This window comes from Leopardus geoffroyi, chromosome A2, assembly GCF_018350155.1.
Source record: "Leopardus geoffroyi isolate Oge1 chromosome A2, O.geoffroyi_Oge1_pat1.0, whole genome shotgun sequence".
Lineage (NCBI taxonomy): Eukaryota > Metazoa > Chordata > Mammalia > Carnivora > Felidae > Leopardus > Leopardus geoffroyi.
The window spans coordinates 117,467,687-117,495,058 of NC_059331.1; the positions used below are offsets into that span (position 1 = coordinate 117,467,687).

General features: G+C 38.3%; 1 protein-coding gene across 1 annotated transcript in view; it reads right to left on the reverse strand.

The window, feature by feature from the left end:
- The window catches only part of CA2H7orf31 (chromosome A2 C7orf31 homolog), a 44,606-nt gene that overhangs the window by 11,731 nt on the left and 5,503 nt on the right, over positions 1-27,372 (reverse strand). The window contains exons 3-7 of the mRNA XM_045495116.1: positions 21,307-21,483; positions 10,173-10,244; positions 8,094-8,123; positions 4,875-5,056; positions 467-555 (exon numbers count right to left, since the gene is read on the reverse strand). Coding sequence (XP_045351072.1) covers positions 467-555; positions 4,875-5,056; positions 8,094-8,123; positions 10,173-10,244; positions 21,307-21,483 — 550 coding nt within the window. The remainder of the gene's footprint in view (positions 1-466; positions 556-4,874; positions 5,057-8,093; positions 8,124-10,172; positions 10,245-21,306; positions 21,484-27,372) is intronic.

Below are 27,372 nucleotides of genomic sequence, written 5' to 3' on the forward strand. Positions count from 1 at the left end.
GCTAAGTGACATACTGTATCCAGAATGGTCATTGTGTAGCAGTTTCTCAGTACACAATGGCCACTGTTTTTATCTTTGATTCTACACAAATATAATGGTTGGGATAATAATTGTAAACCTTTCTGAGAATTTTTCATTTATCCTATGTATATTTGGAGTTACTTAATATGCTGTGAATTATAAGAATAGGGTTGGGGGATACACAGTGAGTGAAATGCAGCCTTCCACCTTCTTTCAGTGGGGAGCATTTTTTCTTTTTTTTTAGTAATTGTGGAAATGTTACTTTACTGCCCAAAGTATGTGAAATCAGCTAAGGAAACACACACAAAAAAATATGAATCATGGTCAAAAGCTCAAGTTTTTTAAGCAGATAGAAAATAAAACAGTCCATCTTTTGGGTTTTCATAAATGTATAGAGTAAAAACATTTTTACTTTGTTTTAAACACATATTTAAAAGATACTTACATCATAATATACACCCTGACCTGGCCAATTCAAGGCTTTCTTCTTTGAATCCATTGGAAAATCAAGCAGTTCATATCTGTAAGGGTTACCTGAAATTTTCAGGAAGAGTGCTGTTATTCTGAATATGCAATAACAGTTTTCTATGAATGGGATTTTGGGGTTCAATCAACAGAAAAAAGATGATAGGAGATAGAGAGGAACGAGGATGCATATTTTAGCTAGTGTATTAGAGCATTGCTTGAATTCTTGCTCCCCTTAATGAGCAGCATGTGGGCCACACAGAGCAAGAATGAGTCTCTAACCCGAGTGTTGCCAGCAATATGAGGGGGTAATGGAAATGTACCTTTCTTGTTAACGAAAGGGATTCTTAGGTACGTTATAACTTTTTTTTTTTAATTTATTTTTAAAAAAAAATTTTTTTTTTTTTTAAAAATTTTTTTTTCAACGTTTATTTATTTTTGGGACAGAGAGAGACAGAGCATGAGCGGGGGAGGGGCAGAGAGAGAGGGAGACACAGAATCGGAAACAGGCTCCAGGCTCTGAGCCATCAGCCCAGAGCCCGATGCGGGGCTCGAACTCACGGACCGCGAGATCGTGACCTGGCTGAAGTCGGACGCTCAACCGACTGCGCCACCCAGGCGCCCCAAAAAAAATTTTTTTTTTTCAACGTTTATTTATTTTTGGAACAGAGAGAGACAGAGCATGAACGGGGGAGGGGCAGAGAGAGGGAGACACAGAATCGGAAATAGGCTCCAGGCTCTGAGCCATCAGCCCAGAGCCCGACGCGGGGCTCGAACTCACGGACTGAGAGATCGTGACCTGGCTGAAGTCGGACGCTTAACCGACTGCGCCACCCAGGCGCCCCGGTACGTTATAACTTTTAAGTTTAAATTTTCCTGGGTCCTCTTTTGGTCTCTGAAGGCTTAGTAAATACATTTCTGTACTACTTGTTTTGGGCTTTCCCTGCCTAAATATCAAGAAATAGAATTACTATTTGCTTACCAAAAAGGTACTGAAAGAGAACGTTTTAAAGAATGTAGCTTCTTAGGTATTAGTGGTGCTTTGATAAGCTTTATCAGATATAGCGTGGTCTCCTCTGGTCCTGTAAGAAGTTCCACATTAAAGAATGCTCTGGGGCGCCTGGGTGGCTCAGTCGGTTAAGTGTCTGACTATAGATTGTGGGTCAGGTTTGTGAGTTCCATGCTGGCAGTGTGGAGCCTGATTGGGATTCTGTCTCTCTTGCTGTGCCCCTCCCCAGCTTACTCTCTGTCTCTGTCTCTGTCTCTGTTTCTGTCTCTCTCTGTCTCTTTCTTTCTCTCTCTCTCTGTCTCAAAGTAAATAAACTTAAAAAAAAAAAAAAAAAGAATGCTCTGAACATCTATCCTCATATGTAATAAGAACAAAGGATGGCATATATTGAACATTTACTGTGTACATAAAACTGTGTACTGTTTTATGTATACACTCACATTGCTATTTGTAAGGTACAGTTACTTCCACTTTAACAGATGAGGAAACTGAGGCACAACAAAAATAAGCAATTTGCCTAAGATCACACAGCTAGTAAGCGGAATAATTCAAACTCAGGCAATCTGGTACTAAGGCACTCTTCTATGTCTTTCTATTAAAGAAGAGTTCAAATAAGTGTAGAAAACCTAATGTGGTAGTATAGTAGTTTTTGGAAAGGTCTTTTAAAAAAAAATTTTTTTTTTCAACGTTTATTTATTTTTGGGACAGAGAGAGACAGAGCATGAACGGGGGAGGGGCAGAGAGAGAGGGAGACACAGAATCAGAAACAGGCTCCAGGCTCTGAGCGATCAGCCCAGAGCCTGACGCGGGGCTCGAACTCACGGACCGCGAGATCGTGACCTGGCTGAAGTCGGACGCTTAACCGACTGCGCCACCCAGGCGCCCCTAAAAAATTTTTTTTTAATGTTTATTTATTTTTGAGAGAGAGAGAGAGAGAGCACGCGCGAGAGAGAGCATGGGGGGCGGGGTGCTCAGAGAAAGAGATACAGAATAACAAGCAGGCTCCAGGCTCTGAGCTGTCAGCATAGAGTCCGATGAGGGGCTTGAACCCACAAGCCGTGAGATTATGACCTGAGCCGACATCAGATGCTTAACCAACTGAGCCACCCATTCGCCCCTGGAAAGGTCTTTTAGAAGGGTTATTACAATATACTCATCTTTAAAAAAAAAAAATAAATAATGTTTAGTTTTGGGAGAGAGGGAGAGACAGTGCGAGTGGGAGAAGGGCAGAGAGAGAGGGAGACACAGAATCTGAAACAGGCTCCAGGCTCTGAGCTGTCAGCACAGAGCCCAACACGGGGTTCAAAGTCACAAACTGTGCGGTCATGACCTGAACCGAAGTCTGATGCTTAACCGACTGAGCCACCCAGGCACCCCTGAACTTGCTTCTTTTTTAAAAACATTTCTTTCGGTCTTTTGTAATTAAATTGTCATCCTTTGTCTTTTGCTTATTGTTTGATAAACATGTTAGTGTTTTCTTGCGGATTTCTATAAAATATTTACATATCAGAACAAATTTTGCATTTTTGGTCCTAGATATTTTTCACAACTTGCTAGCCTGCCTTGTAATTATTATTTAAAAAAAAATTTTTTTTTTTTTAACATTTATTCATTTTTGAGAGTGAGAGAGACAGAGCATGAGGCGGGGAGGGGCAGAGAGAGAGGGAGACACAGAATCTGAAACAGGCTTCCAGGCTCTGAGCTGTCAGCACAGAGCCCAACACAGGACTTGAACTCACCAACTGCAAGATCATGACCTGAGTTGACGTTGGAGGCTTAACCGACTGAGCCACCCAGGCGCCCCAATATACTCATCTTTTTAAGGTCCTCTAAGAGTGACTAACTGGTCAGAACAGGTGGATGCTTGGAAGAGTGGGTAATGGTGGTGGTAACTTACTTTAGTCTGTGACCTACAACTGCGCTGAAAAGTGTTTTTATAAATTCTGCACACATTTCTCTGATTTCTTGTTAACTCTATGCACTTAATGTAATTTTAGAAATTATCTAATTCAGGGATTGAAAAAAATAAATGAACTTTAACACTTTGCCTAATAAGATCATACAAATTTCAGTTGCTTGGCATCCTATCTTGTAGTTCTTTTGCACAGTTCTTCCCACCCCAACCTCCCATGTATTTACATGTGTATATGTATGTATGTGTATCATTTAGAGTTGAGTGTATTTATATGTATGTAGATGTCTATATATCTGTATATTTGATACAGATTTCACTATCTTTTATCCATGACTGGACTGAGAGGTAATGGAGAAATTCAGTATGTGGCACACATACTGGTATCACTATATGGGTAGAGAGTAATAAAGCAGTAACTGCTAATACTTATCTCTGGTATCTATGAAGTAGGTGCTCATAGTCCCATTTTATAGATTGAGAAGTGGAGGCAAAGAAGTTAAGAAACTTTTCTACGGTCCATGGGGAGTAAGTGGCAGAGTGGCAGAGCTAGAATTCTACCCATGCCATCTGACTGCATAGTCCATGTTTAAACACTCCACTATACTGTCTTTCAAAATATTACTGCTGGCTCCTAGTAAGGTACGGAGGTTGATACTAATGATGGCAAACATTTGGGTCCAAATATTTATGTACAGTGGCACTGCATTATAGGACATTTCTTGGGTCTTACCTACGTCACAGCCTAAATTCATTCAACAAATGTTTCTCTCTGCCTAACATGCACCTTTTCTGTCACCTTCAGTTACCTCTTCTGTAGTATTTTCAGTCTTTCTCCATAGGTTTCTTCTCTGTTTTAAGATATCTAGTGTGGGAGAAACTTGATGACTAGTGAATGGGCTTACCATCCTAATACAACACATCTGGAAAGACCCCAGGGTTTGCTTTTGCAAGAAGATGCCCCAAGGTGTTAAGAGGACCTAAACAAATTGTTCCTATTACTTTCTGAGTCTTGTTTCAATGACATTCTTTCAGTTTCATCACAACTGCTGTACCTATGTCTAGACCCTGATGCTCTGAACCAAATATTGTCCCTTGTGCTAATTACCTGAGCTAGGATAAAATTTTTAAAAGCTAAGCCATAAGAGAAAGCAGGAAGGAAATAAAAATAGAAAAAAACAGGTAGAATAAAAACAACTAATTCTACAATGTTTGGTTTCTGCTTCTAGCATGGAAGGCTGTATAAAGAAAAGTTAAGAGCACCTGCGGAAAATCTGATTTACTTGGTTTGTGGTAGGGTTCCCGGTGATTCTAAAGCACAGCCACAGTTAGGAACAACTTTCCTCATCTGATGGGTCACACTTTTGTGTCTTGAGTCCTTTGCCCTCCTTTCTTTGATTTTATTAATTGAATAAAATTCAAATATGAGAAGAATTAATACTGTTCTGATACCAAATCACATTTTACCTCTTGTTTTCAAAACCGTCGTATCGTAAGCCTTCGTTGGCACAGTGGGAGGAAACGGCCGTTGGCTTCGGGCTTTAATGCCAGTGTAAGGATCCTTAGGTGATGTAAAGGTCGGGAACATGGCACCACGTGAGATGTGTGTGTGGTAGGGGTGTTCAATCGGATATGGGAAGCAGGTTTCTCTGAGATTTAGTTGAGCAAACAAAACAGAATAGAAAGAAATGCAATTGAAAAAAATTAATCATCAAATATTTATTGGGATCCTTCTTTGTGACTGGTACTGTTCTATTTCTGAGGATATGACAGTGAGCCAAGGCCCCTATACTCCTGGAGTTAGCTTTCTGGTGGAATATGTGCCACGAAACATATTTTCCTAATTTTGCTAGACAAATAAAAATTACTTTTTAAAATAAATCATAACTGAATTCTTTATCTGTGAATAATTTTCACAACTAATGCAGAAGATACATGAAATCTGTAGTTTTTCTAGTTGCTTTCAATTCCTGCCTCTTGTTTTAACAGGATCCCAGTGCTTTATTTTATGGAATCATTTCTGGGCATTCAGCTTCAGTATGCAAAGTGATATCCAACCATCTTGAACTTTCAACCTAGGCCATCTGTTTCTTTTAAGCAGTCAATCAACAAAATATACTGCCTGTTTATGTACACAGTACTGTTTAGAAATCAAAAAGCCAAAAATAGCTGATAAACTGATGGGAAAAATAAAAACCAACAAGTTAAAAAGACCACGGGGATACAATTTTACTATGATTTGAAAAACTAGCAGAGTTTTTAAAAGAACTAGCAGAGATTTGTGAGAGCTGATAGCTGGCAATCAGCGGTGGCCCAGGCCCAGATCCCGGCCCCTTACTGCTTACTCGGCCCGCTAATGCAAATCCGTACTGAATTCAGCAGCCTTGTCATCATGACGGGCTCTCTGAAATACCTAGCAGTCCAAGATTCTTAACAAGTTCCTGATCTCTCATAGATACCGCAAGAAGTTAAGGCTGATTTGTAAGAGAAAGTGTCTAGACTTCAAGCAAAAGTCATTTATGAAGGCCAGCTCGTTCTGTTTTTGTGGAAAGATTTGGTTTTCTTGCCCTTGTCACAAACTCCCTCAGTTGAACACATTTTTGCATTGGGTATGGCATCATTTTATTGTGAATCACTAAACTTTTCTGATGTATTTATTTTGCTTAAAAAGCACCACATCAATGGCTACATGGCTTGGTACAAGGCACGAGGTCATCAACTCCGTGATGATATTAGAACACAGAATCAAGACATTCATTCCTGAATTCCAACTCACTGATGTACCTCAGAGTCATAAAAACACTAGCCTAGTAACTGCTTTCATTGAAGCAATATTGGGTATACTTCCTTTTATATACAACACAGTGATTTCCACTTATTCTAAATAAACATTTCCATTGTCCAATTCAGTGGATATTATAGTTAACCATCTCCCTCAAATTAACTTCCCCTTATAAATTTGCTTGAAAATAAACGATCATTTATAGTTTGAGCAAACTGTGAATAAAATAGGAATGAACACATTTTTCCTCATGGGGAGAATGTCCAGTCTACTTAAGTTAGGAAAGGACAGAGTTTACTGAGGTCTAGTAAAAAGCCCATGTTATAAGAGAAGTTCTTGTACATTCAGAGCCTTGAGTGTTTGCTTCATTCACTTTCAGGTGTAGTAGTCAGAAAGCAGGGGACCTAGGTAAGAAAGATAGAGACCCTGGGGACAGTAAAGAATGAAATGAGAAAGTCCAGGGTTCAAATATTGTCCAACAGAGACATTTAGTCACAAATCATACTAGAAAGAATGGCTGAGTAAATACAGTATAATGATTGTCTCAGTCTATGCTAATTAACTTACCTGGGAATAAGATTAATTTTGACTTTCTTGGATTTTTCCCAGTATGTGTCAGATTGAGATGAGATGTAAGAATTGGTGGGAATGGCAAATCAGTGGGATTAATTTTTGAACTTTCAATGCCATTTCCCCTAGACTTGATGATGTAGTTTAAGGAAATGTGGTATGAATATTTCATAAAATGGTCATGTCTGTCCACTGTCCCTAGAAAATATCTCAGTGGTTAATGTGGGAGGTCCTGAGACATTGTAACTACTACAGGAGCAGGAATTATACTCAGGGGACATTGCCTTGAGATGTTGTTAACCACAACAATAACTACAACAATAAAGCATTTATGTTCCTGGCTTTATGCTAACTGCTTTATCTCTCCTCTTTATCAGAGAATCATTCAACAGGCTAAATGCTAGCATGCACCCAGAGGCCAGGGCAGGGTGGCCCTATTTGGTACTAATCTGATGTTGGCTAGGACTGCCCAACAAAGGCATTTGGTTTTCATTGTATCTTGTATCTTGTTCATCACAAAGACATGACCAGAAAGTAGAGATTGACTTCTTAATTTAGAATACAAATTCCAAAGGCCAAGATCACGTTAAATTACAAAAACAGAACCAAAAGAATTTCGTAAGACATTTTTTTCCTGGGGATTGGTCCGCCTAATAGGAAGTAAATTTGCAAAACGTGTATACATAGTTATTGGGTCTTTCTGGTTTTGTCTGTGGCCAGGGTTTTGCTTTGAGAAGAAGGGATAAAAGGTGGAAGTTACAAAGGCAGGGAGAGGCCCACTTAATTCTGATCATTTGGGATTGAGGCAGAATTTTCTTCCCCCTCAGATTCTAGAAACTATTTCCTAGTTAATAATATTAAGTTATATCTGGTAATGATTTAGCAAAACATATTTTACTCTAAAACTCAAAAGCTATGGACTCTGTCTTGAATCTATGTATCGGATTTCATTCAATATTTTATATATATAGTACAAAGGCTATTTTTGTTAAAAATCTGAATAAAGTATGGATTTTCATTAATAACAATACATCAATTTTGGCTCATGAATTTGTAACAAATACACCCTACATGTAAGATATTGCTAATAAGGGAAACTGGGTATGAGGTATATAGGAACTCTGTACTGTTTTTCAAATAATTCTGCAAATTTAAACTGTACTAAATTAAAAAGTTTATTAAGAAAGGATTAGCAGAGTATATAATACCATCCTCTTCTCCCACTTGTTAAAGTCTTTCATGAAAAGTCACATTTGTACTCACACTGAGACATGGATTGCCAACATTTTTTACCTGACTATAACATGGAAGGAAAATGTTAAGTATATACTTACTGTACTGTTGCATTAGGTGGTTTGGGCATCCTAGAGTAAAAACAGGAAACAAATCCTAATTTATATTAAGGACTTTTCAAAGCTTACATTCCTATTAGAAATTTGCTTAAAAATAAAGATGTATCCCATTTTCAAACTACAGTGTCTTTAAGATAACATTCTCGATTGACTTTCTGAAACACTGAATACCAGTCAGAGGGATGATATCCTCATATCTCAGTTCTGTTGATCAATCTAACTTCAGTCCCACTCACCACCCATTTTGCATTTCCTGTTTGCAGTGCAGGTGCAGGACTGACTGCTTCCAATGATAATGCGGCTCTGATTTTGACATTCACCCTCATAATCAGGCAGTAGCCAAAGTGCTGCAGGCAGCCTGCCACCATGCATGTGGTGCAATTACATGACCTCAAGTGACCTCAGTGTGGCCTGGTGGGACAAGATATAGAAGTACTGTGTGTGCTATGTCCCTTTGCCCAGGATTGCTGATCTATCACGATCATAAATGTTGCCCCGTTGACAGAAAGGCTGGAACAAACCTGAACACGTTTCTGGAGGCATGTCTTTTCTGAATCAGTTCATTTGAAAGTTACGTCTTTACTATTTACCCTGAGCCCTGCCTACCAAGAAATAATACTGAAGCCCAGGAACAAAGTCCACACTACAGGCCTGTCACCTACTTCTATTGGATTCAACAGTTAGTTTCAGCCTATGCAGATATTTCTGAAATATTTCAGGCATAAAAAAGTGAATAGAATGTTATCTGTTGATAGCAGAGGTCAACAAAATGGAGTGTGCTGGTTAAGTTTTGTATGTTTCTTTAGAAAGTGGTACGTAAGTTATATTATGTTTTGATTCCACAGTGTATTATCAACACGTAATTCAGATGAATCTTAACAGGTTTATGTCTTTCTTTATTTGGACTCCAAGTTTGCAGGCTTGGGACTAAAAAACAAAACCAAAAAACATGTCTTCCAGTTATATTTATGGTTGATTTGGGGAAGGCGGGGGCAATGAATATTAATAATCCAAGGAATTCCGAGTTACTAGATTGGCTATAATATATGAAATGTTAAATCAGCATCTAAAATTTTTCTCATGTGACAAATTTAGCTATGATATTGACAAGTGTATATCTAAAATCAGTTGGATTCAAAATTGAAAACATTTTTAAAAAGGAAAACTTTTTAAAAAGTTCAAGTTTGAAAGGATAAAATGTAAATTAAAAATGCTCAGAGACCCAGGCCCTTGACCTAAACCAGTCCATTATTTTACTGCTGCACTCTACATTTACTTTTCAAAGTGTACAGATCCCAAATGGATAAATGAATAGGACCTAGTAGCCACCACAAATTTCACGTCTTTTTGGCTCCCTCTTGTGGCTGAACTCTATATTAACTTCTTATCTACACAAATTCCTCACAATTCTAATAAAGGTAAAGAAGTGATATTTTCCTTGTTGCTTCAGTGTTGTCAGTATTTTATTTTTTATCTGAAAATTAAGAAGTATGCTTTTTAAATATATATAACAGACTACTGCAGAGAGGAAAGATAATTTAATATGCTGGAAAGTAATTCCTCTAAGCAAAGGATAAATTAAAAAATATTCCTTATCCAAAAAGGAGACTTAGGGAGTAACTTTATTACAAATTATTTGTAAATTGTCATGATAATCCTCTCCCCTCATAATATCCTGACGAAAAATTTTGCTGAGGGCGCTGGGGCATTTCCTGTGAAACTTTTAAGAAATTTAACAGATTCTTATTAGATTAACTAGGTCAAAGGCAGAGAAATGGACCCAGATGACTTGTTTGAATTCTTTCGAAAATTACTATTCCATATTTCGTATTTTTTTCTTTGTTTAATTGCTACAAACTATAAGTGGGTTTTGGTTTATTTTTTAAATTTTTATTTCTTTGGTCTTTGTTTCTATTATTAATGATCTCTGTTGGAAAAATAAAAGAACACTTTTGTTTTTCTAAAAGTTCCCATTTGGGAGCTTTTTTATTTCTCATATAACACATTTTCACTTAAAAAAGCTATTTGGTCCATTATGAGGAATAGAAACCCCAAACTTACAAAGAATCATTTCCATAGATGTCACTTTTTTTGTTCTGTGTCAAATAATAGAATTGTTCAATAGGAAGTTTTCTGAAAAGAAAGATTAAATAGAACATCTTTTTAAATTAATACAGTGATTATCAGATAGTAAAAAGATGAATAGACTAACAACCATGTATTTATGGAAATGCAGTATATGAAAAGGGGACATTGTAAGTCAGTGGCAAAGGATTTACTTTTCAGTAAACAATGCAGGAAAAATCACTAGCCATTTGGAAAAAAGTAAATTTCCATTTCATATTAATGCATAAAGATAATTTCAGATGGATTAAAAATCTAAATATTTGGGGGAAAACATCCAAATATTAAAATAAAATATGTAAGAATGTATTTTTTTCTTTGTGGTGGGGAAAACATTTTAAATGAGATTTTTCTTTTAAATTCAAAATCCAAAAGGAAATTTTATGACATCAGAAGAAAACCTTTGAATACGGGATGGAATAAAACTGAAATAGGGGTGCCTGGGTGGCTCAGTTGGTTAAGCGTCCGACTCTTGATTTCAGCTCAGGTCTTGCTCTCAGGGTTGTGAGTTCAAGCCCGACATTGGGCTCTATGCTGGGCATGAAGCTTACTTTAAAAAAAAACAAAAACAAAAAACTCAAATAAAACAAAGGTTGGAAGAAATTTTTGCAATAAAGATATATAAAGGATTACTATCTAGAATATAATTAGTAAGAACCTATAGCTAAAAGACAGTACAAATGGGCAAAGAGTAAGAACAGAAAAGGGAATGTAAATGACCATACATAAGAAAACATGAACATAAGTACTCAACCAGAGAAATGAATTTTGATAACCAGATAATCTTTATACTTACTAGATGGGCAAAAATTATGTAGTTTGATAATATAACACAGTTGGCCAGGAGTGTGGGTAAATAGATACTTTTACACACTACCATGAAAATATAAAGCATTTGGGCCATATCTCTAAAATTAAAAATATTCAGGGCGGCTGGATGGCTCAGTCGGTTAAGCATCTGACTTCAGCTCAGGTCAGGATCTCGCAGTCCGTGAGTTCGAGCCCCGTGTCGGGCTCTGGGCTGATGGCTCAGAGCCTGGAGCCTGCTTCCGATTCTGTGTCTCCCTCTCTCTCTCTGTCCCTCCCCCGTTCATGCTCTGTCTCTCTCTGTCTCAAAAATAAAAAAAAAATTAAAAAAAAAAACGTTAAAAAAATAAAATTAAAAATATTCATATATTGTGACTCATAGCTTTCACTTAGGATTTTCCCTAGAGAAACATTTGTGCACGAGCTCAAGGAGGCCTGTACAACTGTACAAGAAGGATATTCGTTACATATAGTTAATGTCAAAAAAAGGGAAACAATATGAAAATGGCTAAATAATCTCTGATGCATGTGTATTGTAGACACAATGAGAAATTAAAGTGAATTAGATCGATCTGTGTTTACAGTCTTGAGATTGCAGAGAGCGAAAAAAGAACCGAGTTGCCTAATACTATACATCCAGCGATTCCACACTTAAACCGTATAATACATATATTTTCAAGGGGCACATGTATAATTATATAAATGTGCAGAAGGTGTGAAAGAATGCACACCAAAGTGACAGCAATGGTTCCTTCTAGGAAGGAAACTGGAATTGGTGGGACAGTGGTCAGAGGAGACTGGATCTTGTCTTTGACTTTTTTTTTTAATTTTTTTTTTTAAGAAAGACATGTATTTTTAGAGCAGTTTTAGGTTCACAGCAAGGTTGAGAGAAGGTAGAGAGATTTCCCACATACCCTTTATCCCCACACATGGCTTAGCCTTCCCATTTTACTATTTCTCACCAGAGTGGTACATTTGTTACCACTGATAACCTGCATCAACACATCATTATCACCTAAAGTTCATGGTTTACATTAGCCTTTGCTCTTGGTGCTTATAGTGTTTTAATATACATTGTAGTTCTCAACTGTCGCTTGTGGCTCCAGGTATCTTTTAAACACCCGTCTTTTATCTCATCTACCCAAAGTTCTAAAAAGCTTGCTTTCTCGGTCTTTGAGAATGGCCCTAGAGTAGTGAGGGTTATTTGTACCCCACGAGAGTCCTACCCAAGAGAGTCCTACAGTTGAGGATGTGCTTCGTAATTAGGCAAACAAAGTGACCAACTCTGTGAGTGTCAGGCTTTCTCCAGTCATCACAGTGCTTGCTTGGTGGCTTCATAAATTAAATTACCATGGAGGCAGGACAGAAGTTATAGGTAGATTCAACAACGTGAACTTCTCATCAAACTGACCTGGCAACATTTGAGTTTGCCAGTGGAAGTTACTAATCCCAAGTATTTCAAATGTTTATTTATTTGTTTTGAGAGAGAGCAAGTGAGAGAGTACAAGTAGGGGTGGGGCAGAGAGAGAGGGAGAGAGAAAATCCCAAGCAGGCTCTGTGCTGCCAGCACAGAGCCCAGTGCAGGGCTTGAACTCATGAACGGTGAGGTCATGATCCGAGCCAAAATCAAGAGTCAGACACTTAATTGACTGATCTACCCAGGTGCCCCTAACCCTAAGTATTTCATAGAGAAAACTCTCCCTGGGTATACTAGTCAGCCACCTGATGGGAGGTTGATTATATCGTGAAAGAGATGATTTATCCCCACAGGAGTAGACACTTCTAAAGACAGATTTCCCTTTCTTTCTCTATATACTTCTGCCAGTTACATCACCAGTGGACTTCCTGAATGCCTTATTCACTGCATGCTATCTTAAAAAATACTACTTTCGATTAAGGAACTCAATTTACCACAAAAGAAATAAGGCAATGATTGCATTTAAAGGATTTACTGGTCTCCTATTTACAGAATGTAGAATAGCTTATTGAAGATTCATTTGTGGCTGCAGCTTGTCCTAAAGAGTGTGGCACATGCTCTGAACCAGTGGCCAAGAAGTGGTGTCTCTCATAGCCAGAACGGATGGTCTAAAAAGCAAAGGGTCGGAGTGGAACCTCTCACTATTATACTTACTGTTACACTTGAGAAAAATGTTACTTCCTTCCCAACCCCCTTGAGTTTTGCTGGGTTTGAGGTCAAGGGAGAAATGCTACCATGAGAAGACACAATGGTCCCACTGAATTGGAAGCTGAATTGATGATGTGGTAATTGGAGGCTCCTTATGATTGGAGAAAACAGGCAAGTAGATTGGGATGATTGGTTCTGAATGTCAAGGGCAAGAGGACTGTTGCTGTGCAGTCATGGGGAAAAGTATTTTTAGAACCTAAAGAATCTTTTGGACACCTCTTATTATTGCCTCTAGTGGCATAAATTTAATGGAATACTGGAGCAGCCTCACACAGGTAAAACCACTAATTGCTTAGATCTCTCAGGAACAACATTGGGGGGTACCCCACTTGTAATGAACTTCTACCAGCCCAGGTGCTGGCTGAGGGCAAGTGAACTTGGCTATGTATATAATTATGTTATTCTGTATATATATATTCTATATATTCTATAGATATTCTATAGAATATATTCTATATTCTATATATATTGTATATATATTGTATATATATTGTATATATATTGTATACATATTGTATATATATATACACTATATATATACATATATATACACACACACTTAATATATTTTTCTATATGTTTTTATATACCGTAATATATAATTACTACAAAGTTTATAATATATTTATATATAATATATTTATATATTAACTAGTTTTATTTTTTCATTCACCCTTTTCCCTTATTTCCTTATTATTCTATATAGGGTGTTGGTGACGGTTTACTTCATTAAGTGTGTAGCTGTGAACTGTCAGGGCAAGATTATGACTGAACTAGAGGAGAACATCACCCAGAGATCTTGGACTTGGAGCTGGATGCAGGCACTGATGAGACTCTGGGTTTCCCCGTTGGGGGAGGTGAGTGCATTTTCATGAAAACATCTTACATTTTCTTACACTGGCAGCCGTTCTCAAACTTCACTGCATGTTAGAATTACCTGAGGGATTTTATTAAAATGTAGATTCTGTCTCAGTCAATCTGGGGTGGGGTCCAAGATTTTGCATTTATCATTTTCTAGATGGTACTCAATGCTGCTGGTGCATGGACCACATGTTGAATAGGAAAGCATGATACTGTTTTTGCTGCTGTTATTTAGTGTGACTGTCAACTGGGACAGGTGGCTGACATCTTTACAGTACCCTCTCGGTATTCTGTTAGTTTTTCACATTTTGAATATCCCACTTGCCCAGGAAGAATCCACTTTCCAGCCCCTTGAGCAACCAGCGAGCCAGTCATCCATATCTGCAACCAGACTTTGATTTGAATGTGAGTAGCCTAAAAACACAGGCTTCAAGAGGGGCATCCATATTGCTAATAAGGTAGCAGCAGAGCCGCCCAGTTTTAGCAGAAGCTCTTCCCTGACGAGGCGAGTCTCGAGAATCAGTCTGGATATTATTCCCGGAAGCTTAGCAATTAGCCTATTTCTCTAGCCCTCCCACAGTTTTGTGAGTTAACCTAATATCCTCTGGTAGATCCTCTTCTTAAACTAGTCAGAACCGATTCTGTTTTTGCAACTAAAACTCCTGACACATACAAATGGATAACTTGTGAAATTAACATTTAATTTGAAAAAGAACAAAAGTGGTTTTACTGTGAAAAAGTCAAATGTAATTTAATTTAAATGAGATAATGTCTATAAAGCAGTTAGCACAATGTGTGGCTAATCAAGTACAAGTACTTGATTAATGCTGTTGTTTAAAAAAGAGATTGTTGGGGCGCCTGGGTGGCTCAGTCGGTTGAGCGTCCGACTTCAGCTCAGGTCACGATCTCACGGTCCGTGAGTTCGAGCCCCGCGTCGGGCTCTGGGCTGATGGCTCAGAGCCTGGAGCCTGTTTCCGATTCTGTGTCTCCCTCTCTCTCTGCCCCTCCCCTGTTCATGCTGTGTCTCTCTCTGTCTCAAAAATAAATAAACGTTAAAAAAAAAATTAAAAAAAAAAAGAGATTGTTTTCTGTTTTTATGGAAATGGCATCATTCTCATTTTAAAGGTTTAAGTAATTACAAAAAAGTACATATAAATACTACCATGTAAAACATGATTCTAGATATCTGTCTCTCTTTAAAAAGTAGATGTAAGGAAATAAGAATGGGGGAATGGACAGCTGTAGTCAGAATCAAAGTTTCAAGAATAGGATGAATGTTCATTCAATTTCTAAAAGAAAATTAAAATTAAAAAAATTAATTAGCACTTAACAGATGGCAGTGTGAAACTGTAGGAATTCCTGAACCATAAGTATATTTCTTCACTACATAGACATAAATTTCTAAAGGATTCATGTAAAAGTAAGAAAACGTTTTTGAAACATTTAGGATGTTGGGAATCATTATTATTTCTTAGGTAATTTTGACTCTCAGGCGTGAGACCATTTCACTCGCTTCTGCTTTCTCTCTCTGATCTCTCCATTTTGGTTGTTTAGTTAATCTGTAGTTTGCCAAGGTTTATAACATTTACCTAATTGTATGATGATAATTTTCCCAACCATGTGAATGGATTCAGGGCTCACCATTTAGTGTCCAGACATCTCATGCTTGAATGGATTCATTGTTCATCATCAACCCTTTTATCACAGTATCTCTGTTCTTGAGTTCTTTATTTTGACTTATTTTTTGGTTTGTTGAATTTCATTTTCAGATTTTTTTTTTTTTAAGAAGGGCTCATTGGGTGCTATTACTCTAAATTCTGCCTGTATGTAGTCTTTATGCTTGATTGACAATTGTTATGCAATATCTTTGGGTTATGTTTACTTTTACTCAAACCTTTGAAGATAGGTCTTCTGGAGTTGAATGCTGCTGTAGATGCTTGAGGCCAGCCTTCTTTCCTCCTTGTAGGTGCCTTGCTTTTCCTGCTTGAATGTTGAGAGAACTCTTTCTTTATGAATAAAATAATATTGGGGCGCCTGGTGACTCAGGCGGTTGAGCGTCCAACTCTTGATTTTGGCCCAACTCATGATCCCAGGGTTGTGGGTAGAGCTCCACATTGGGCTCTATGAGCATGGAGCCTGCTTAGGATTCTCTCTCTCTCTCTCTCTCTCTCTCTCTCTCTCTCTCTGTGCTCTTTTCCCCCACTCACATTTTCTCTGTCTTCCTTTCTTTCTCCCCCTCTCTCTCTCTCTCTCTCTCGCTAAAATAACCAGGTTGTATCTCAATGTCAGTACTTCCACTCTATTTTTTGCCATTATATGGTATATGCTTTTGATTTTCAGATTCAGTTCTTAATTTCAAGGGAATTTTCTTATGTATCTCTGAATACCTTTTTCTGTTAGATTTACTTATTATTTGTTTTACTTGTTAGATCCTCTGCATTTGGGACATCAGTTTTCCTTACGATAATTATGCTTGTTCTTAATAGCCATAACTTTTTCCTTTATTGCTTTAATATCCTTATCTTTTCCCTCTGCTTTCTCTGTGATTTATTGTCTTTATGCCATTATATCAGTTTTCAGTCACATCCATTCTGTTTCTTGCTGCTTCTTTTTTTTTTTTTTTTACTAGATTTGTGAGTGCTTTTGTGTGTTTTTCTTATTTTTTCCCTAAGCCTTGTGGTCTTTCCTTTTATAATATTCTATTTTCTAATCATCCTGTCTTTTATGAGATTCACATACTTATTTAGTCCCTTTATAAAGAATGTAGTTTAAAAAAAAAGAGAGAATCTACTTTTGTTTCCTGGGCTATGTTTTTTCTCAGACTAGTTTCTTAATGTGCTATATAGATATAGATATAGATATAGATATAGATATAGATATAAATTTTATATTCCTGGTGCCTCATCATTTCTTCTCATATTACATGTATTTAATTGAACAGCTCTGTTTAAATGCAGCTATTTGCTCTGATCTAGTGTGGGTGAATTCTTGATCCTGTCATCTGAAATAAGTTTGCCTTTCTGTCTGTGCTACAAGCTTGATGACTGAATATTATTCTCTCCATATTTCTTTAGCCTGATGGGATGGAGGGGACAGAGAGTTAAGTGCTGAGACTGTGTCAGATGGAATCCGAGTCTCTTGGTACTGCTGTCTAAGGTCCTATTAAATGTCCTCTGTAAGGCTCATTCCTTTCATTTAGGGAAGGAGCCATACCCATGGCTTCTGCTCATTCCCTCAGGTCAACACAGTGTTCTGGAAGAGCACACATTCTGCACAACTTCATCTCTTTTGAGATCTTGTTGTTTTTATTTAAAAAAAATTTTTTTAACGTTGATTTATTTTTGACAGACAGAGACAGAGTATGAGCGGGGAAGGGGCAGAGAGAGAGGGAGACAAAGAATCTGAAGCAGGCTCCAGGCTCTGAGCTGTCAGCACAGAGCCCATCACGGGGCTCAAACTCATGAACTGTGAGATCATGACCTGAGCCAAAGTTGGACGCTCAACCAACTGAGCCACCCAGGCGCCCTGAGATCTTGTTGTTTTTAAAATAGAGGCTTCTACTCTTGAGGCTTTTCTTCAGTTCTAATAGGATTACCTATTAGGATTGCTCAGTCTTTTAATCTTCTCTTCAAATTGGAGAATTATCAGGATTTTGTTGACTCGTCTCAGTATGCATTTGGAATATAGGGATGGGGTTAGGTATAATGCCTCTCAACCAATAGTGTGTCTTCTCTCTGGACCTGCAGCACTTCCAGGGGTCTGGAAATATGTGTGTCTGGTTTTATTTTGGTTGTCACAATGAATGAGACTGGTATTTACAGGTTGAGGGCCAGAGATGATATATATCTTGCAGTGTACGGGACAAAGAACTGTCCTGCTCCAGATGCCCTCTTGAGAAACATTTGGTTACAAACTGGAATAAATGACATGGAATTTTCTTTTCTTGACATAACATTAAAATTAATGGCATAAAGTCGTTCTTCTTTTCTTATTTGGGGGCTGCTGGTGAATTTCCTGTTTATTTCTCTGTTAGGTAACAGGAGAGGGATATTCCGTGATTTTGTTTCATAAGCATTAACCTCCAGGCATTATCACCACCACTACTACTTGTGTCATCATTAAAAGGTGCTGGTTAGCAAGAGTTTCAAAGTATTCGTTAGTTCACAGACCACTGTATATCTATTGAATAGCTTTTTAACATTTGCCAGGTTGTTAGAGGAAGATTCATTTCCTTTTTCTTTTCTTTCTTTTTTTTTTTTTTAATTTTAACGTTTATTTATTTTGGAGACAGAGAGAGACAGAGCATGAACGGGGGAGGGTCAGAGAGGGGGAGATACAGAATCTGAAACAGGCTCCAGGCTCCGAGCTGTCAGCACAGAGCCCGATGCGGGGCTCGAACTCACGGACTGCGAGATCATGACCTGAGCCGAAGTGGGCCTCTTAACCGACTGAGCCACCCAGGTGCCCCCATTTCCTTTTTTTTTTTTTTTTTTTTTTTTTTTTTTTTTTCAACGTTTATTTATTTTTGGGGGGACAGAGAGAGACAGAGCATGAACGGGGGAGGGGCAGAGAGAGAGGGAGACACAGAATCGGAAACAGGCTCCAGGCTCTGAGCCATCAGCCCAGAGCCCGACGCAGGGCTCGAACTCACGGACCGCGAGATCGTGACCTGGCTGAAGTCGGACGCTTAACCGACTGCGCCACCCAGGCGCCCCCCATTTCCTTTTTCTTAAACAAAGTAAAAACTTTGTTACTTTATCAAAGTTATAAGAAGAAGTGTTTATGGAAGTGAAAACAAAGCATAAATTGTTATTACTTTGTAACTTCATTCTTCTAAGCGAATGGATGCTGAGTTAGGTGATGACAATTTCACTTTGAATTTCCGAAGCTGGGTTAAGTAGATACTGTTTAAGTTCCTTTAAAAGTGTTTTAATTAGATATAGGTTATGTCATGAAATGCCGGAAGGAATACTGATGTTGACAGGGACATTACATTGGAACATGCATATATAAATGCATATGATTATATTGCCATTAGTAAGCCACGTTCTTTTAACTTCTTAACCTCACACGACATACCATAGGACCTCTCACTGGACATTTTCCTAAGCAGTATGTACTTGGCGCCTGGGTGGCTCAGTGGGTTGTGTGTCCAACTCTGGATTTCAGCTCAGGTCATGATTTCACAAAGTGAGATTGAGCCCCATGTCAGACTCTGTGCTGACAGTGCAGAGCCTGCTTGGGGCTCTGTCTCCCTCTTTGTCTGCCCCTTCCCTTTCCCTCCCTTTCTCTTTCTCTCTCTCAAAATAAATAAATAAACTTAAAAAAAAAAAAAGAAGCAGGTACTTTCAATTTATAAAGTCATATGAGTGGAGGGCTGGCGAGGCAAAGGGGTGAGGATGGGGTGAATGTGTGGCACCACAGCACCCCACTGAAAATCCCCATTAGGGAAGGTGGTAGGGTGTGATTGTTAGAGCAAGATTTTATATGGACCGGGATGAGGCTTGACCCCTCAGAGAGCTGGAAAATATTCTGTTATTAAACAAAAGGCCCTTTTTGGGGAGAAAGGAAAATATTGTGACAGAAGTTATTCCCTATTAGGAGACAAGTAAAACCTATTCTGTAGTTGTTTGCCAAGTAATGTGCATTGTATCAGAAAATAGGACTTTGTCCTAAATATATTTTTAAGAGATAAATATGCCAAAGTGATAACGTTTAACATAGTTGTGAAGAGAATAGAGTACAGCAACCTGCATTTCTGAGCCAGGGATGATGGGCATTCTAATTGGAACAAGTACTTTATCTCCCAGTGGCCTAGGGCTGCATTCAGTGAGGCACCAGACACAAACCTCTCATTTCAAACTGGATGTCCCTTAAGAAACCTGTCTTTGGCTCTTCTTTTACACTCTTGAATTCTGTGAGTACAGTTCTGATCCTTTTAGAATGTTGTGTGTTTTTTTAATATGTAAACTTTGAGGACAATAGATGCAGAGTCCGTAAAGAGATACATACAACCCTAGTCTAGAACAATGCTCAAAACTGCTGAATAAATGAATAGCTGGAGTGAATGATGAACAGAATGGACAGATGAAAAGAACTTGGTCTTTGGGGTCAAATAAATCTGGACTCCGGTCCCTGTTCCACAACTTCACAGTTGTGTGATCCAGGGAAAGGTACTGAATCTTCTGGGTCTCCATGTATTGTAAAACCAGGATAACAATGTGGCTACTGTACAACGATATTATAAATCTCTCTATATTATATTAGAACGTAAGTTCCATGAGAGTGGGGACTTGAAGAAATCTGTTGGATGAATTCATGATCTTGAGGTCCTTGCTATCTGTAATATGTCAGTATTTGCAGCTTTCCCATTGGACTGACAGGCCTTTTCATTTGTCTGCTTTTTATTCAGTAAGGTCGTTAGCTGCCACATGTCATTATTGTTTCTCTTTCTACCTGCAGCTTGTCTTTCCTAATGTATTTTTTGAAACTGCTTTAGAACAAAAAACTAGTTAGCTAGACTGTTAGTAAACCAGGTAAGCAGCATTGTTGGATAAAGCAGGAGTAGGTAGGCTCTGTGGGAAGGTTTGATAGATTGTGCTTTGAGTAAATTTCATAGTTTTTTAAAATTTCATATTTTTAGTAAATAGTTAATGTGACATTTAATTTGCTGCTCAGATTTTTTTTTCTTTCTCTTCAGTTTTAATATGTTTTGAATAAAGTCGCTGAAAGAGTGACTTTAAGAGTTACAAGTGATTATTGAAATATTTTATTACTTGAAAACAATGCCCAGTAGATTCTAATGACTACAGATTGATGAACAAATTAGAAATCAAAAGTTCCAAAAATCAACAACATGTATACAAATGAGGCCAGCTATTTGTTCAAGCAAAAACATTTTAAATTTAATATCTCTCTGGAATATTCTCATATAGTTTTAGATAAAATGTGATTAGCAAGGGAATTAATCAAAATTTCTGATCACAATAATTGAACATCTCTCAGGATAGCAAAGACATCCATAAACAGATTTTTTTTTTACAGATTTCACAATTAGAAATTATATAATTAGTTTTTCCATCTGTGTCTTTTCATAAATAGTAAAAGAAATAAATTTGGAGGTAGATTTAAGTTAACAACAAGACTCACAATGGAAACAAAGAGCAAAGAAAAATGCAAAATAAAGATCTCTATGTAAGGAGCAGGAAGTTTATTTACCTTGGCCAGGTTTCTCCACCAAATCCATAATGCTGATGTCCTTTGCCCATGACATGAGGAGGTTCACATTTTGGCCTGTGCTCCTCAGGGAGTGAAATGGGTATTACCCCACCATATTCTCTGTCAGCACCCCATGGAAGTCTACATTGTTGGAATGACTCCCTTAATTCCTGATATCTGTGAAAAAAGAGATACTTTTGAAATCACTTCAGCATGGAATACTATGGAATGCTATGGTCGGAATGTTTGTGTCCCCCAAATTCATGTGTTGAAATCCCAATGCCCAGTGTGACGGTATAAGGTGGGCCCTTTACTCAGTGACTAGGTCAAGAGCGGAGCCCTCATGAATGGGACTCATGCTCTTAAGAGACCTCAGAGAGCTTGCCAGCCCCTTCCTCCATGTGATGATACAGCAAAAAGGTGCCAGCTACAAACCAGGAAGAAGGCTTTTACCAGAATGCAACCATGCTGGCACAGTGATCCTGGACTTCAAGCCTGGACCAGAACTGTGAGAAATCAATGTTGCTTCTAAGAAGCCGCCCAGTCGGGAGGACTTTGTTATAGCAGCCCGAACACACTAAGACAAACAACTAAAATTCCTATAGCTTTAAAATTATTTTTAGATTACATTATTAAAACACAGAATTCTCAGTGTTGGGTACGTTATGATAGATACTGGTTACTTGGGCATCCTCGAATTGCTGAAGGAAAGAGGTTACATTTTTGAGGGCCTACAGATGATGATGATGACGATGATGGTGATTTGTAGTTGTACTCCATGTACTTCTTTCTTTTAAATATCTTTATTGAGATATAATATACATACCATACAATTCATCCATTTAAAGTATACAATTAAATGGTTTTTAGTATATTCACAAATATGTACAACCATCATACGATAATTTTAGAGCATTTTCATCACCTCAAAAAGAAACCTTGTGCCCTTTAGCCATTGTTTATTTCCACACTTGCCCATCCCCACCCTAGCCCCAAGCAACTACTAATCTACTTTCTGTCCATCTCTAGGTTCTTTAAAAATTTTTTTTTTTTTTCAACGTTTATTCATTTTTGGGACAGAGAGAGACAGAGCATGAACGGGGGAGGGGCAGAGAGAGAGGGAGACACAGAATCAGAAACAGGCTCCAGGCTCCGAGCCATCAGCCCAGAGCCTGACGCGGGGCTCGAACTCACGGACCGCGAGATCGTGACCCGGCTGAAGTCGGACGCCTAACCGACTGCGCCACCCAGGCGCCCCTGTCCATCTCTAGGTTCTTGTATAGCCCTCCTAGGGCATGTGAAGTAGTATCTCTTTATGGTTTGGATTTGCATTTTCCTAATGACTAATGATGTTGAGCATCTTTTCATGTGCTTATTGGCCATTTCATGTATGTTCTTTGGAGAAATGTGTATTATTCAGGTCCTTTGCCATTTTCAAATTGGGCTTTTTTTTTCTTTTTTTAAATTTTTTTTAACGTTTATTTATTTTTGAGAGAGACACACACAGAGCACAAGCAGGGGAGGGGCAGAGAGAGAGGGGGACACAGAATCTGAAGCAGCTCCAGGCTCCGAGCAGTCAGCACAGAGCCCAATGGGGGCTCGAACTCACAAACCTCAAGATCATGACCTGAGCCGAAGTCGGATGCTTAACCAACTGAGCCACCCAGGGGCCCTGAGCTTTCTTTTTATTACTGAGGTATAAAACTTGTAGATAAAGTCCCTTCTCAGATATATGACTTACAAGTATTTTCTCCTATTCTATATGTTGTCTTTTTATTTTCTTGATAGTGTTCTTTGGGGCATGAAAGTTTTTAATATTCATAAAGTCCAGCTTATCAATTTTTCTTTTATTTCTTGTGCTTTTGTGTCATATCTAAGAATATGCTGCCAAATCCAAGATCATGAAGATTTACCCCTATTTTCTTTTAATAGTTTTTATGTTTTAACTCTTATCTTTAGGTCTTTGATCCATGTTGATTTGTTGTTAATTTTTATACATGGTGTGAGATAAGGATACAGCTTCATTTTTTTTTTTTTTTTTTTTTTTTTTGCATGTGGCTATCCAGTTGTCCCAGCACCATTTGTTGAAAAGAATATTGTTTCCCCCTTGAATGGTTTTGGCTATGGATTATCTTTTGATTTTTAAAAATGGAGAGTCCTGCAAAGGAGCAGAAGCATTTGCTCCTAAGCTTTATCTAGAGCTCCTTTCATAGTGGTTCTCAAAGTGTGGACCATGGACCAAGCATCAGCATCTCTCTAAAAGCTTGCTAGAAATACAAATTCTCAGGCTCTGCTTCAGACCTAGGAATCACAATTTCTGGAGGTGGGCCCCTGTAATCTGTTTTAATAAGCCCTCTAGATGATTGTTATGCATGCTAAAGTTTCTCGTCCCTTATAACTGTGCCATTCAGTGGGCTGGAGATGTGGAAATTTCATAAGTTGGCTGGTAGGGTTTTCTGATCTTAAAAACTGGTAATTCACATGGCTCTTCCTGCTCGTTCTTAACAAGGAAGTGGAGAGCAAGGACTCTAACCAGTTCACTCTTGTAACCATGCTTTATAGAACATATCCAGTGATGTCTTTTGAATGAGTGCATGCATGAGTGAAGACAGAGAGATGGATTCGTTTCCTGGACTGTAGCCATTGACACAAGAATGGAAGCTTCTGCCTAGAAGAAGGCCTTACAAAACACTTAAGAATACGTGACAAAAAATCTGCTTCCTAATTAGTAAGGATTTAATGACTTAAGTCTCCAGTTATGGCTGTCTAGATTATTTGGAATATCTTTCCCACTGAAAACAACCAAAAGCACTGAGAAGGGAGCTTCTGGGTTGATGAATACATGGCAACGTGGGGAGAGTAGTGCACTCAGAGAGCGTGGAAGTTCTGGGTACCTTTCCACATAGCTTGTCCTATGCATGTATTTCACCTAGCTGTTTCAAAGCTTTATCCTTTTATAATAAGCTGGTAATCTGTTGCCAAGAGATGAACAGTATGATGTTGTAGAGAACAAAGAACACTGATTCATCACAGTTTCCATAGCACAGCAAAAAGGACAAGTCACTGTAGACAAGGACTCTGCCATACTCACCACAAAATCCCCAAGATAAAGTGTCTTGCAAATATATAATGCAAATATATGATGGGCTACAGATATTTATCGTCTAGGTGGTTTTCCTGGAAAGCAGACAATGACATGAAGATCTTAAAAAGGGAAGCAATTACACTTTTGGGTTAAATTTTCTTAGAGAAGTTAAAATCTATTTCTGTCTGACCTTATTGATTTACCTGGAGGAGACAGACTAAAACAAAACAAAATGCTGAAAAGAAAAGAAGAAAAATACTTTTTTGAAAGTGACTAGTTGTTAACAAGATAGGGAATACCAGAGATCCATAAGAGGGAAAATAGGAAATCAACAAAACTAAAAGGCAGCCTGCAGGGCGAGAGAAGATATTTGCAAATGACATAGCTAGAAAGGGTTAGTATACAAAATCTATAAAGAATTTATGAAATGCAACACCAAAAACATATAATTCAGTTAAGAAATGGGCAGAAGACATGAGTAGACACTTTTCCAAAGAAGACATCCAGATGGCTAACAGACACATGAAAAGATGCTCAACATTACTCATCATCAAGGAAATACAAATCAAAACCACAGTGAGATACCACCTCACACCTGTCAGAATAGCTAAAATTAACAACTCAGGAAACAACAAATATTGGCGAGGATGTGGAAAAAGGGGAACCCTTTTGCACTGTTGGTGGGAATACAAACTGGTGCAGCCATTCTGGAGAACAGTATGGAGGCCCCTGCCCCTCAAAAATAGAACTACCCTATGATCCAGCAATCGTACTACTATGTATTTACCCAGAGGATACAAAAATACAGATTTGAAGGGGTACATGTACCCTGATGTTTATAGTAGCACTATCAACAATAGCTAAACTATGGAGAGAGCCCAAATGTCCATTGACTGATGAATGGATAAAGAACGTGTGGGGTGTGTGTGTGTGTGTGTGTGTGTGTGTGTGTGTATACACACACATATATAGACACACATATATATACATATATAAATATACATACATATATACATATACATACATACACACATGATGGAATATTACCCAGCCATCAAAAAGAATGAAATCTTACCATTTGCAATGATATGGATGGAGCTAGAGTATATTATGCTAAGTGAAATAAGTCAGTCAGAGACAAATACTATATGATTTCACTCATGTAGAATTTAAGGAACATGAACATATGGGAGGGGGGAAAAGAGAGAGGGAAGCAAACCATGAGAGACTCTTAAAGATAGCGAACAAACTGAGGGTTGATGGAGGGAGGTGGGTGAGGGATGGGCTAGACAGGTGAGGTGATGGGTACTAAGGAGGGCACTTGTGATGAGCACTGGATGTTGTGTGTAAGTGGTGAATCACTGAATTCTACTCCTGAAACCAATACTCACTATATGTTAACTATCTGGAATTTAAATAAAAAATTAAAAAGAAAAAAAAGGGAAAATAGGGCTACAGAGAGGTAAAAAAGCACAGGAGCCACTTTTGCCCTTAAGGCAGTGCCAATTGTTTCCAATTTCATTTTTGTTTTAAGGATGCTGTGGGGTGAGCAGTACAGAAATCAGTCAGGTGAGAAATCTAAAGGAAAGCATCTCTACAATAAGCTCCAAAAGATTACTATCTCATATTAGAGCTAAATTAGAAGTAAACCACCCCTCTTATTATCTTCTGTCCAAATTTTCATCTGCCCACCACCTGACCTTGGATTTCAGTGGTCCAGGATAGGTAGCATATCCCCAGGTACCTTCAGGACCAACAAGATTCCTTTTTGGAGGAAAGATTGTTGGGGGAATGAGTTCTAAAGAATGAGACATTTAGGTGGGGGAATAACATGTCAAAAGGCTAAGAGGTTAAAAAGATTATGGAATTGAAAATTTCTGACAGCCTTGGCTCTAGAACCCTTCTTAGGAAAGGATCTGTTTTGTTTGATAAAATATTTTGTTAGGCCACTTGATATAGATGTAGAGACTCCATGAATATGGGTGTCAGTATGATACCAAGCCACCTAAGACTGACTAAGCTGCTCTGCTGTGGGAGGGATTTGGTGTTTTGCTCTTGTGAGAGGAAGATGAGAGGTTACAGGGAGATGAAGGGAGAAGCCATCAAGATATTAGGAGACTGGACACTGCACTTGGGTGAAAAGTCAGTGAGGAACCCTAGTGACAACTGAGTTCAGGGACTTTTAAGAATACAGAGGTTACAGCTAAGAAGGGACTTTAAGTTATGTGTTGTATGGTGCGATGTGATTCTTCCTCTTGACCTATAACTGATCAGGGAAGTTTACCAGGCTCACAAATGCTCTGTGTGGATGAGGTCTGTGGAGGAAACTGAAGAATGTGTTTCACGTCTGGGTCAAAGTGTTGTTGAACAGAAGCAGTATTAAGTGGAACCAAAGGAAAAACCAAAGTCAGAAAGTCAGTAATGATCACCTCCACCCCACCCTGGGAATTTGTAAAGTTTTGAGGAAGGCTTTGGACTTTCAGAAGGTATAAAGATTTGAGTGGAACTTATCCAGATCTTAAGGGCTGAGCAAATGGGAGTGGAATTTTGGGCCAAATCAGTAGAGATAATACAGAACTCAGGAATTTGAAGCACAGTAGAGAAGAGCTATGGTAAGAGATAAAGCAAGAGAGGAAAACAAGAACCAGAGCCTCTGGGCCTTGTAAGCCCTTTGGACTGTATTGTCTGAGCAGTGGGATCCAATTAGAAACACGGGAGAGGAGCTCAGAGAGAGAGGGGTATGGACTGTGGAACTTCTTTGTACCTGTATAGCACTTGGCTTAATGTAATCCCCTGTAAATATCTGCTGAATGGAATGAAGAACTAACACTGTCTTTTATAAATGGAATGCTTTATCTCATAAAGTCACTAGATAGGTGTTGGCAAACCATGGCTTATAGGCCAAATCCAACCTGCTGCCTGTTTTTGTCAGTAGAATTCTGTTGGAATGCAGCCACAACCATTCATTATATATTGTCTAT